At 43.4% G+C, this 12,897-nt stretch overlaps 1 protein-coding gene across 2 annotated transcripts in view; it reads left to right on the forward strand.

Moving 5' to 3' along the window:
* Positions 1-12,897, forward strand: part of LOC123584420 (zonadhesin-like) — a 63,777-nt gene that overhangs the window by 39,856 nt on the left and 11,024 nt on the right. For both annotated transcript variants that reach the window (XM_045452285.1, XM_045452369.1), the window contains 4 exons: positions 1,778-1,895; positions 2,457-2,544; positions 3,327-3,435; positions 12,705-12,770. In XM_045452285.1, coding sequence (XP_045308241.1) covers positions 1,778-1,895; positions 2,457-2,544; positions 3,327-3,435; positions 12,705-12,770 — 381 coding nt within the window. The remainder of the gene's footprint in view (positions 1-1,777; positions 1,896-2,456; positions 2,545-3,326; positions 3,436-12,704; positions 12,771-12,897) is intronic.

Below are 12,897 nucleotides of genomic sequence, written 5' to 3' on the forward strand. Positions count from 1 at the left end.
CAGAGGCCAGGTTACAGCAATGTAGGTCACATGTTCCAGCCAAGAGAGGCTAGGATCTGGCACATTATCTGCACTCAGCCTTTCCCTGTCACTGCTCCAGCATGCTGCAGCCTGGACTCTGGATGGCCCTGGCCCCTCTGCTAGGTGCCCTCAGTGCAGGTGAGCCAATAGCAAGATCAATGAAATAACAGCCATGACATCTGGGTTCATGCTGTGTGTTGGGACCTGGGCCTCTACCTGCATTCTCTGTTAGACCTCTTGTCAACTCTGCATACGTACAACTAACCTCGCTTTTCAAATGAGGACACTGGGGTTCAGAGAGTAAATCACTTGGCCAAGGGCATGCTGTCTGTAAGTATCAGGTCCAGGTATGAACCCAGCGCCTGGCCTTCATCACTGCTGGGTCACTGCCCTAAAGGAAGCATCTGGGGCACACACCGCTGGCCTTCCTCTTCTGGGTTTCTCTAACCTCCACTCCTCTGTGTATGTGTGTGTGTGTGTCCCCTCCCTCCATCTGCATGTTTTCACTCTCTCCCTTACCCAAGTGAAGCTGCCTTTTGTACACAGCCTTTCCCCCCCAAGTTCTCAGTGATCACTCCCTTTCTTGTCCCCTCATCCTTATACTCTGCCCCTTGTCTTGGCCCTGGAATCACATGCAGTCTGAGTGGTTTTGTATGTCCTAGTGGGTATTGTTTCTCTCTGAATTGTCTGCCTCTCTGGGCCTCATGTAAAGCAAGTACTTATAGTTGGCTTTGTCAAATGAAAATTATATAAATCTTATATAATCTCATAGCATACCTATAGCATACATAAATATATGCATTTATATATTTAATATATATTTAATATATAAATTCATTTATTGTTCACAATTTTTCATTTATTGTTTTCATTATTGTTTTTCACTTATTGTTCACAATTCTCCGAGGTAGGTTTCATGCCCCAATAAAACATGATCAAACTGAGGTGGACAGAAGTTACCAACTGGTAGTGGGTGGAAGACCTGGGATCTGATCCAGGTCTGTCTGTCCCCAAAGCCTGTGGATTTCCCTTGAGAACCGGAGTCTCTTGGGGTCACCCACAAGGATTTGCTGAGCAGTTCTGAGGTAAAGCTCATGCAGCTCTTCCTTGGGTCTACAGTGCATCAGTTTTCAGGGATAGAGGGTTGGCGTCCCAGCACTAAGGAGGGACGGCATATCAGGCCTCATGAACTGCAAGGGGGCCCCAGACAGGAGCCCTGCCATACCATGACCCCTGCCTGTGCCAGCCCTTTCACCAGGGCCTCAGGGTGACTCTGGCCAGTCCTGTGATCTCTCCGAATCCCCACTTCCCTACATGTAAATTGAGAGGGTTGACCAGATGAAATGTCAGCTCTATTATCTTATGATAATAGAGCCTCAGGGCACTTCAAGTGCCTGAAATTCTAGAAGGTAAGTGTGACAAAAAAAGTCACTAGGCTTCATCAAAGCATCAGATTTCTGAGGCCTTGGGTGGGGGGCTCTCAGCCAACCTGGTGTCCCTGTTACATCTGTGCTTTTCTCTTCCTATGTCTCAGGTTGGCCATGTGTCCAAAAGAACTATCATCCTCAGCACCAGCCATGGCACCCCATGTCCTCAGGGAAGACCCATTTGTTATGACAGTTTCTCAGTAATTGCAGACTTTTGTTCAAGTAACATCATCACAGGAGAAGGCCCAGAGCAGAAGGACTCTCTAGAGGCAAAAGGGGAGCAATGCCCTCACACCAAGCCTGTCGCTCCTCTCTTTTGCTTTTCACAGGGACAGCTGCCCTCTGTCACCGCAGTGGGGCCCTCTGCTACCTCCTGTGCCTCATTGCCTGCCTGCCAGGCCAGGACTCCATGGCTGGGAGCTGCCTGCAGTGCTCCAAGGACTTTCAGTAAGGAGTGGACACCCTTGTGCCCCAGGAAGAGAGGAGGGAAAGGGCAGGAAGGACAAAGCAGCAGGGCGAGTGGTTGGGAGAGACCAGGGCTTCCTGCTCCCTGGAAGACAGTGGTCCTGTACAGGTCCCTTCTATGGTGGCCCTGAGTGTGATGAGCTCCCAGGGGCATGAGTCCAGTAGCCTGGTGGTTGATCTCCTGGAGCCTGCCCAGGACACAGTCCCTGGATTTCTAACCTCAATCACAGCCAAGGTGCAGGATAGGTACCAGAAGACGTGGGCTCTAGATAGGCACTGTTTCTCTCCTGCCCTATGACCTGGTGAACCCTCACTTGGGAAGTGGGGCTGGCCATCATGTGATCTATCTTCCCACATTCACTGTTAGCAGCTCTGGCTGCTTGCAGCTTCTTCTCAGACCAGATGGCAGCAGACCAAAATGTACCAAGGCCAGGTGTGAAGGGCCTCAATGCCATCTGCACTGCCATTAAGGCCCAACTGCTCCCTGGCTCCCAAACCTGCAGGGCCTCTCCTCAGTTGCTCAGATTCCTTTGGCTTTTGCAGCTACCTTGGTGGCAGGACAGCTCAGCAGCCGTGCCTCACCAGAATCTGCAGCCGGCTCCCAAGACTCAGAGAAAGCAAAGACTACCAGGTGACCCCGGGGGAAGGGCAGCTCCTTGTCTCAACCATTCCTGTGGGAGGGGGCATGGTGGTTATCAAGAAGTCCCCAGAAGAGGCTTAATTTCTCAGGATCAAAACAAACATGTCAAAAGTAAGATGGTGATGCTCTCCTTGGGGAGACACCCAACACTCCTTGCTCGCTTCTGACCCAGTGCCCGGGGACTTGCCCAGCCATTTCAATACAAAAACAAATATAACACACCTCTACTGTGGGGATTAAATGAGATGATACCTGTGAAGTGCTGGGAGGTTCAGAGTCACTGCTTCCATGTGACATGCAATTAACATAGAAACTTTGGAGCTGGGGCACAAATGCCCACAGCAGCCACATTGCACCTCACTCACTTAGTGGGTGTCAACCAGGCACCTACTGTGTGCACCACTGGGTAGAGGACAAGAGTCAAGGCAGACCTCTGTCCCCTGAGAACTGAATCATAGCAACAGCTACAGCTCAAGAAGTTTAGCTCTGGAGCTGCAGCATCCACCAAAAGTTAGACAAGGAGTACTTGAAAACCTCCCTTCAACCATGGATCACAATAATTAATTCCGCCTCACCATGACATATGGAGGTAATGTTGGTGGTAATTTTCTTTTACAGAGAAAATTGGAGGGGCAGAAAAGTTAGGGGATCTGTAAAGACCCTTGGCAAAGTAAGCACCTGAACTGAGATCCCAACTCTCAACAGCCTCCAGGTACAGGTGTTAGTCATGACCTACCTGCCTTCTCAACTTGTGTTTCCTTGTGTTCTCTCAGTGTTACCTGCCCAGGCCAGAGCCAAAAGCAAAGCACACTGCCCATGTCTTCTGCCCTCTGGGCTACTTCTTCATAGACAGAGTCCTTAGCTGCCAGCCTCGCCCCACAGGTAGGTGAGAATGGGCTGGGGCCCTGATGCCACTGGGGAAGGACTGGCACAGGATGGGATGGAAGGGTTTTCTGCTTGAACTACATCCCCTGGAAGCCCAGGTGGTCTCTGAGGGACAAAGTCTGGCTACTCCTGGGCCCCGAACATGCACTCATATGGCTTGGGGAGAGTGAGATGAGGCAACACAGAAGGAAGGAAGTTTGCAGAGTGGTGAGGAGCATGGACTTTGGAAGACAGTTCAAGTACTAACTCTGTTCCTTACTAGATGTATGATCTTGGCAGAGTTTTACAGTTCTTAATGTACAGCATCTGCACAGTTTGTTAAACTTATCCCTAAGTATTTCATGTTTTGGGATGCTATTATAAAAGGAATCGTATCTTTTATTTCAATTTCCAAGTGTTGGTAGCTAGTTTTTTTTTTCAATTTGCTTTTTATTTGTGACAAAATACATGTAACATAAAATTTAGCATCTTAACTGGTTTTCAGTGTTCAGCTTAGTGGTATTAAATACATTCATAATGTTGTCCAACTATCACCACCATCCATCTACATACCTCTTTTCATTTTGTAAAATTGAAGCTCTATACTGATTAAACAATAATCCCCATTCCCCTGTACCCCTAGCCCTTGGCAACCACCATTCTACTTTCTGTCTCTATGATTTTGACTACTGTAAGTATCTCATGTAAGTGGAATCATACCGTATTTGCTTTTTGTGTGACTGGCTTATTTTACTTAGCATAGCATTTCCAGGGTTCATCCATGGTATACCATTAGGTCAGAATTTCCTTCTTTTAAAAGAATATATATACCACATTTTGATTTTTCATTCTATTGATGGACACTTGAGTTGCTCTAGCATTTTCGCTACTGTGAATAATGCTATGAACATGGGTGTACAGATATGTCTTTGGGACCCCAGCTAGTATTGACTTTTTTTATATTGACCTTGCATCCTTCAATCTTACCTGCTTCATTTATTTGTTAGAGTAACTATTTTGTGTGTAGATTTCATAATATTTTCTCTTCATGCAATATTTTATCTTTGAATAAAGACTTTTTAACTTCTATCTTTTCAAGCCACATGCCTTTTTATTACCTTTTCTTGTCTTATCATGCGGTCTATGAATTCTAGTACTAGTTTGAATAGAATTGGACATCTTTTCTCTGTTCTAAATCTTAATTGGGTTGAGGAAATCCTCTTCTATTTCTAGTTTGCTGAGAGTTGTTATCATGGATGGGTATTTAATCTTGTCCTGTCTTTTTCTGCACTGATTGAGATGAGCATATGGTTTTTCTCCTTTGTTCTGATAAGATGATGAGTATCATTATTTTTTGAATGTGTAATTAACCTTGCATTCCCGAGATAAACTCCACATAGCTCTGATATTTTATCCTTTCTACCTATGATTGAATTTGATTTGCTGATATTTTATAAGAATTTTTGCATCTATGTTCATGAGAGATATTAGTCTGTATTTTTCTTTTCTGATTTTTGTCTGGATTTGATATCAAAGTAATACTAGCCTTATAAAATTAACTTCCAATTAGTACCTACTCCTCTATTTTATGAACGAGTTTATGTAGATTTGGTATGAGTTATTTCTTTTTTTGTTTTCACATATGAAATTTATTGTCAAATTGGTTTCCATACAACACCCAGTGCTCATCCCAAAAGGGGCCCTCCTCAATACCCATCACCCACCCTCCCCTCCCTCCTACCCCCCATCAACCCTCAGTTTGTTCTCAGTTTTTAACAGTCTCTTATGCTTTGGCTCTCTCCCACTCTAACCTCTTTTTTTTTTTTTTTTCCTTCCCCTCCCCCATGGATTTCTGTTAAGTTTCTCAGGATCCACATAAGAGTGAAACCATATGGTATCTGTCTTTCTCTGTATGGCTTATGTCACTTAGCATCACACTCTCCAGTTCCATCCACGTTGCTACAAAAGGCCATATTTCATTTTTTCTCATTGCCGCGTAGTATTCCATTGTGTATATAAACCACAATTTCTTTATCCATTCATCAGGTGATGGACATTTAGGCTCTTTCCATAATTTGGTTATTGTTGAGAGTGCTGCTATAAACATTGGGGTACAAGTGCCCCTATGCATCAGTACTCTTGTATCCCTTGGATAAATTCCTAGCAGTGCTATTGCTGGGTCATAGGGTAGGTCTATTTTTAATTTTCTGAGGAACCTCCACACTGCTTTCCAGAGCGGCTGCACCAGTTTGCATTCCCACCAACAGTGCAAGAGGGTTCCCGTTTCTCCACATCCTCTCCAGCATCTATAGTCTCCTGATTTGTTCATTTTGGCCACTCTGACTGGCGTGAGGTGATATCTGAGTGTGGTTTTGATTTGTATTTCCCTGATAAGGAGCGACATTGAACATCTTTTCATGTGCCTGTTGGCCATCCGGATGTCTTCTTTAGAGAAGTGTCTATTCATGTTTTCTGCCCATTTCTTCACTGGGTTATTTGTTTTTTGGGTGTGGAGTTTGGTGAGCTCTTTATAGATTTTGGATACTAGCCCTTTGTCCGATATGTCATTTGCAAATATCTTCTCCCATTCCATTGGTTGCCTTTTAGTTTTGTTGGTTGTTTCCTTTGCTGTGCAGAAGCTTTTTATCTTCATAAGGTCCCAGTAATTCACTTTTGCTTTTAATTCCCTTGCCTTTGGGGATGTGTCGAGTAAGAGATTGCTACGGCTGAGGTCAGAAAGGTCTTTTCCTGCTTTCTCCTCTAAGGTTTTGATGGTTTCCTGTCTCACATTCAGGTCCTTTATCCATTTTGAGTGTATTTTTGTGAATGGTGTCAGAAAGTGGTCTAGTTTCAACCTTCTGCATGTTGCTGTCCAGTTCTCCCAGCATTATTTGTTAAAGAGACTGTCTTTTTTCCATTGGATCTTCTTTCCTGCTTTGTCAAAGATGAGTTGGCCATATGTTTGTGGGTCTAGTTCTGGGGTTTCTATTCTATTCCATTGGTGTATGTGTCTGTTTTTGTGCCAATACCATGCTGTCTTGATGATTACAGCTTTGTAGTAGAGGCTAAAGTCTGGGATTGTGATGCTTCCTGCTTTGGTCTTCTTCTTCAAAATTACTTTGGCTATTCGGGGCCTTTTGTGGTTCCATATGAATTTTAGGATTGCTTGTTCTAGTTTTGAGAAGAATGCTGGTGCAGTTTTGATTGGGATTGCATTGAATGTGTAGATAGCTTTCGGTAGTATTGACATTTTGACAATATTTATTCTTCCAATCCATAAGCAGGGAATGTCTTTCCATTTCTTTAAATCTTCTTCAATTACCTTCATAAGCTTTCTATAGTTTTCAGCATACAGATCTTTTACATCTTTGGTTAGATTTATTCCTAGGTATTTTATGCTTCTTGGTGCAATTGTGAATGGGATCAGTTTCTTTATTTGTCTTTATTGTTAGTGTATAAGAATGCAACTGATTTCTGTACATTGATTTTGTATCCTGCGACTTTGCTGAATTCATGTATCAGTTCTAGCAGACTTTTGGTGGAGTCTGTCGGATTTTCCATGTATAATACCATGTCATCTGCAAAAAGCGAAAGCTTGACTTCATCTTTGCCAATTTTGATGCCTTTGATTTCCTTTTGTTGTCTGATTGCTGATGCTAGAACTTCCAGCACTATGTTAAACAACAGCAGTGAGAGTGGGCATCCCTGTCGTGTTCCTGATCTCAGGGAAAAAGCTCTCAGTTTTTCCCCATTGAGGATGATGTTAGCTGGGGGCTTTTCATAAATGGCTTTTATGATCTTTAAGTATGTTCCTTCTATCCCGACTTTCTCAAGGGGTTTTATTAAGAAAGGGTGCTGGATTTTGTCAAAGGCCTTTTCTGCATCGATTGACAGGATCATATGGTTCTTCTCTTTTTTTTTGTTAATGTGATGTATCACATTGATTGATTTGCGAATGTTGAACCAGCCCTGCATCCCAGGAATGAATCCCACTTGATCATGGTGAATAATTCTTTTTATATGCCGTTGAATTCGATTTGCTAGTATCTTATTGAGAATTTTTGCATCCATATTCATCAGGGGTATTGGCCTGTAGTTCTCTTTTTTTACTGGGTCTCTGTCTGGTTTAGGAATCAAAGTAATACTGGCTTCATAGAATGAGTCTGGAAGTTTTCCTTCCCTTTCTATTTCTTGGAATAGCTTGAGAAGGATAGGTATTATCTCTGCTTTAAACGTCTGGTAGAACTCCCCTGGGAAGCCATCTGGTCCTGGACTCTTATTTGTTGGGAGATTTTTGATAACCAATTCAATTTCTTCGCTGGTTATGGGTCTGTTCAAGCTTTCTATTTCCTCCTGATTGAGTTTTGGAAGAGTGTGGGTGTTTAGGTATTTGTCCATTTCTTCCAGGTTGTCCAATTTGTTGGCATATAATTTTTCATAGTATTCCCTGATAATTGTTTGTATCTCTGAGGGATTGGTTGTAATAATTCCATTTTCATTCATGATTTTATCTATTTGGGTCATCTCCCTTTTCTTTTTGAGAAGCCTGGCTAGAGGTTTATCAATTTTGTTTATTTTTTCAAAAAACCAACTCTTGGTTTCGTTGATCTGCTCTACAGTTTTTTTAGATTCTATATTGTTTATTTCTGCTCTGATCTTTATTATTTCTCTTCTTCTGCTGGGTTTAGGCTGCCTTTGCTGTTCTGCTTCTATTTCCTTTAGGTGTGCTGTTAGATTTTGTATTTGGGATTTTTCTTGTTTCTTGAGATAGACCTGGATTGCAATGTATTTTCCTCTCAGGACTGCCTTTGCTGCATCCCAAAGCGTTTGGATTGTTGTGTTTTCGTTTTCGTTTGTTTCCATATATTTTTTAATTTCTTCTCTAATTGCCTGGTTGACCCACTCATTCGTTAGTAGGGTGTTCTTTAACCTCCATGCTTTTGGAGGTTTTCCAGACTTTTTCCTGTAATTGATTTCAAGTGTCATAGCATTGTAGTCTGAAAGTAGCATGGTATAATTTCAATTCTTGTAAACTTATGAAGGGCTGTTTTGTGACCCAGTATATGATCTATCTTGGAGAATGTTCCATGTGCACTCGAGAAGAAAGTATATTATGTTGCTTTGGGATGCAGAGTTCTAAATCTATCTGTCAAGTCCATCTGATCCAATGTATCATTCAGGGCCCTTGTTTCTTTATTGACCGTGTGTCTAGATGATCTATCCATTTCTGTAAGTGGGGTGTTAAAGTCCCCTGCAATGACCACATTCTTATCAATAAGGTTGTTTATGTTTATGAGTAATTGTTTTATATATTTGGGAGCTCCGGTATTCGGTGCATAGACATTTATAATTGTTAGCTCTTCCTGATGGATAGACCCTGAAACTATTATATAATGTCCTTCTTCATCTCTTGTTACAGCCTTTAATTTAAAGTCTAGTTTGTCTGATATAAGTATGGCTACTCCAGCTTTCTTTTGGCTTCCAGTAGCATGATAAATAGTTCTCCATCCCCTCACTCTCAATCTAAAGGTGTCCTCAGGTCTAAAATGAGTCTCTTGTAGACAGCAAATAGATGGGTCTTGTTTTTTTATCCATTCTGATACCCTATGTCTTTTGGTTGGCGCATTTAATCCATTTACATTCAGTGTTATTATAGAAAGATACGGGTTTAGAGTCATTGTGATGTCTGTTTTATGCTTGTAGTGATGTCTCTGGTACTTTGTCTCACAGGGTCCTCCTTAGGATCTCTTGTAGGGCTGGTTTAGTGGTGACAAATTCCTTCAGTTTTTGTTTGTTTGGGAAGACCTTTATCTCTCCTTCTATTCTAAATGACAGACTTGCTGGATAAAGGATTCTCGGCTGCATATTTTTTCTGTCTAGCACACTGAAGATATCGTGCCAATTCTTTCTGGCCTGCCAAGTTTCAAAAGAGAGATCAGTCATGAGTCTTATAGGTCTCCCTTTATATGTGAGGGCACGTTTATCCCTTGCTGCTTTCAGAATTTTCTCTTTATCCTTGTATTTTGCCAGTTTCACTATGATATGTCGTGCAGAAGATGGATTCAAGTTACGTCTGAAGGGAGTTCTCTGTGCCTCTTGGATTTCAATGCCTTTTTCCTTCCCCAGATCCGGGAAGTTCTCAGCTATAATTTCTTCAAGTACCCCTTCAGCACCTTTCCCTCTCTCTTCCTCCTCTGGGATACCAATTATGCGTATATTATTTCTTTTTAGTGTATCACTTAGTTCTCTAATTTTCCCCTCATACTCCTGGATTTTTTTATCTCTCTTTCTCTCAGCTTCCTCTTTTTCCATAACTTTATCTTCTAGTTCACCTATTCTCTCCTCTGCCTCTTCAATCTGAGCTGTCGTCGTTTCCATTTTGTTTTGCATTTCGTTTAAAGCGCTTTTCAGCTCCTCGTGACTGTTCCTTAGTCCCTTGATCTCTGTAGCAAGAGATTCTCTGCTGTCCTCTATACTGTTTTCAAGCCCAGCGATTAATTTTATGACTATTATTCTAAATTCACTTTCTGTTATATTATTTAAATCCTTTTTGATCAGTTCATTAGCTGTTGTTATTTCCTGGAGATTCTTCTGAGGGGAATTCTTCCGTTTGGTCATTTTGGATAGTCCCTGGAGTGGTGCGGACCTGCAGGGCACTTCCCCTGTGCTGTGGTGTATAACTGGAGTTGGTGGGCGGGGCCGCACTCCGACCTGATGTCTGCCCCCGGCCCACCGCTGGGGCCACAGTCCGACTGGTGTGTGCCTTCTCTTCCCCTCTCCTAGGGGCGGGATTCACTGTGGGGTGGCGTGGCCCGTCTGGGCTACTTGCACACTGCCAGGCTTGTGATGCTGGGGATCTGGCGTATTAGCTGGGGTGGGTAGGCAAGGTGCACGGGGGCAGGAGGGGCAGGCTTAGCTCGCTTCTCCTTAGGTGATCCACTTCAGGAGGGGCCCTGTGGCAGGTGGAGGGAGTCAGACCTGCTGCCGGAGGGGTGGCTCCGCAGAAGCACAGCGTTGGGTGTTTGCGCGGAGCGATGAAGTTCCCTGGCAGGAACTGGTTCCCTTTGGGATTTTGGCTGGGGGATGGGCGGGGGAGATGGCGCTGGCGAGCGCCTTTGTTCCCCACCAAACTGAGCTCTGTCGTCTGGGGGCTCAGCTGCTCTCCCTCCCTTTGTCCTCCAGCCTTCCCGCTTTCCGAGCAGAGCTGTTAACTTAGAACCTCCCAGACGCTAAGTCGCGCTTGCTGTCGGAACACAGTCCGTCAGGCCCCTCCGCCCCGCCTCCCTCCCGCCAGTCCGTGGAGCGCGCACCGCCTCGCCGCCCTTCCTACCCTCTTCCGTGGGCCTCTCGTCTGCGCTGGGCTCCGGCGACTCCGTTCTGCTAATCCTCTGGCGGTTTTCTGGGTTATTTAGGCAGGTGTAGGTGGAATCTAAGTGATCAGCAGGACGCGCGGTGAGCCCAGCGTCCTCCTACGCCGCCATCTTCCCCTGAGGATCCTGAGTTATTTCTTAAGTGTTGTATAGAACTCAGTAAAGCCACAGGGCCTAGAGTTTTCTTAATGGAAAGGTCTTTAATTACAAATTGAAAATTTTAATAAGTTTAAGGCTATTCAGATTTTCTGTTTCTCATTGTGACAATTTGGTAATTTAAGTCTTTCATGGAATTTCTCTGTTTATGTTGTAGACTTAGTGTCATAGAGTTTTTCATACTATCCCCTTACTAACCTTCTAACATATCATCTGCAGTGATTCCGTTTCATTCCCAATATTGGTACTTTGTGTTCTTTCTTTTTCTTTTTTTTATTGATTGGTCTAGTTAGAGCTTTATAAATTTTATTTACCTTTTCAAATAACTAGGTTTTGGTTTTATTGGTTTTCTTTATTTTTCTATCTCATTGATTATCATATCCTTCCTTTTACTTGCTTTGGTTTTAATGATATCCTTTTTCCAGCTTCCTAAGGTAAAATCAGATAATTGATTTTCCACCTTTATTGTTTTCTGATATAAGCATTTAGTTTACAGGTATTTAAACCTAAAATTTGTATCTATGCACTGCTTTAGCTATATCTCACAAATTTTATGATGTGGGGTTTTTATTATCATTAAAGTTAAAAAGTTTTCTAATTTCCTTCTGATGTTTTCTGACCAGAAGATTATTTAGAAGTGTGTTGTTTAATTTACAAATATTTGGGGCTTTTTTAGATGTCTTACAAATTTCTATTTTAATTCCATAGTAGTCAGAAAACATACTCTCTGATATTTCAATCTTTTGAAATCTATTGAGACCTTTCTTATGGTCATATGTATGAGTCTGGGAAGGTTATTTAAGTTTTCCTTAAACCTCTCTTTCCTTATTTCTAAAAATGGAGTTGATAATAATGGTGACTAAATATGCCTGCTAAGTAAAGTCATATGTAGAAAGTTCTAAGTAAAGACTCAGTAAATGGTAGCCACCATACTCAGAAACAGGTTGTTCCTCACGTGAGCGGTGGGGACTCTGGCACCTCATCTCAGAGACAAGAGCTCTGTCACTGCCCAACTGGCTCTGCTGCCCATCAGTAAGGAGGCTCCTCTGGTTGGCCACATACACATGCAGTCCCCTGTTCTCCCTCCCTGTCCAGCTTCTGAATGTTCTACAAGCCCCATAATTGCCTGAGTTCTTAGTGGGAGCAAGAAAGGCAGACAGAGCAAGCAGGGGAGAGGCCTGTGTGGGGCCATACTTCATTCCAGAACCCATAAATGTCAAGTGGAAAGGGATAGAGAGGTCTTCTTGCCCAGCTACCTACCCATCCCACCGCTAACTCCTGCAATCCTTTTGCCTCCCATCCACAAAGACATTTAGGATTGAAATGAGCATGAGAGAGAGAGAGAGAGAGAATGCTCAGAGGACCCTATCCCACTCAGCTGTGCACAGATGATGCTATCACTGTGCAAGGGTGGTTTGGAGTGACAAAGAGCATGAGACATAGAGGGGGCCTGAGGGAAAAGAAGATAGGGAGAAATAGCGTACACAAGAGAGTGCCAAGGCCCTAACAACCAGGCCTCCCAGAGTGGGGAGGCCAGAACAAGGGAACCAGGAGCTGGATCCAAGGTGGGTCCCTACTCCCATCAGCAGCATGCACAGGGCCACAAGACAAGTGGGGTTCTAAAGATCAAGAAGGGAGTATCTCAAGGCATACATCATTTTTACTTTTGTTAACTTTAAGACTGTATATGGTTTTGTTTTCAGCAGTATTTCCCTCCTTAATTTTCTTCAGGTTGAAAATGAAGTGTATTTGTATTTCCAGGGCACTGGCCAAAGGACAGCAGTGGAAGAGGAATGGAGGGAGGGCCCCTGCACCTGCGGGCAGAAGGTAAACAAGGCTGACACTGAGGGTGCTGACACCTGCGTGAGCAGGAGTGGTTTCTCATCTTTATCCCTTCCCCTCTGTAAGGATACTGCCCCTACCTTGAGGTCACCCAGCCTCTTATCCACCTGCT

Source organism: Leopardus geoffroyi, chromosome A1, assembly GCF_018350155.1.
Source record: "Leopardus geoffroyi isolate Oge1 chromosome A1, O.geoffroyi_Oge1_pat1.0, whole genome shotgun sequence".
Taxonomy (NCBI): Eukaryota; Metazoa; Chordata; class Mammalia; order Carnivora; family Felidae; genus Leopardus; species Leopardus geoffroyi.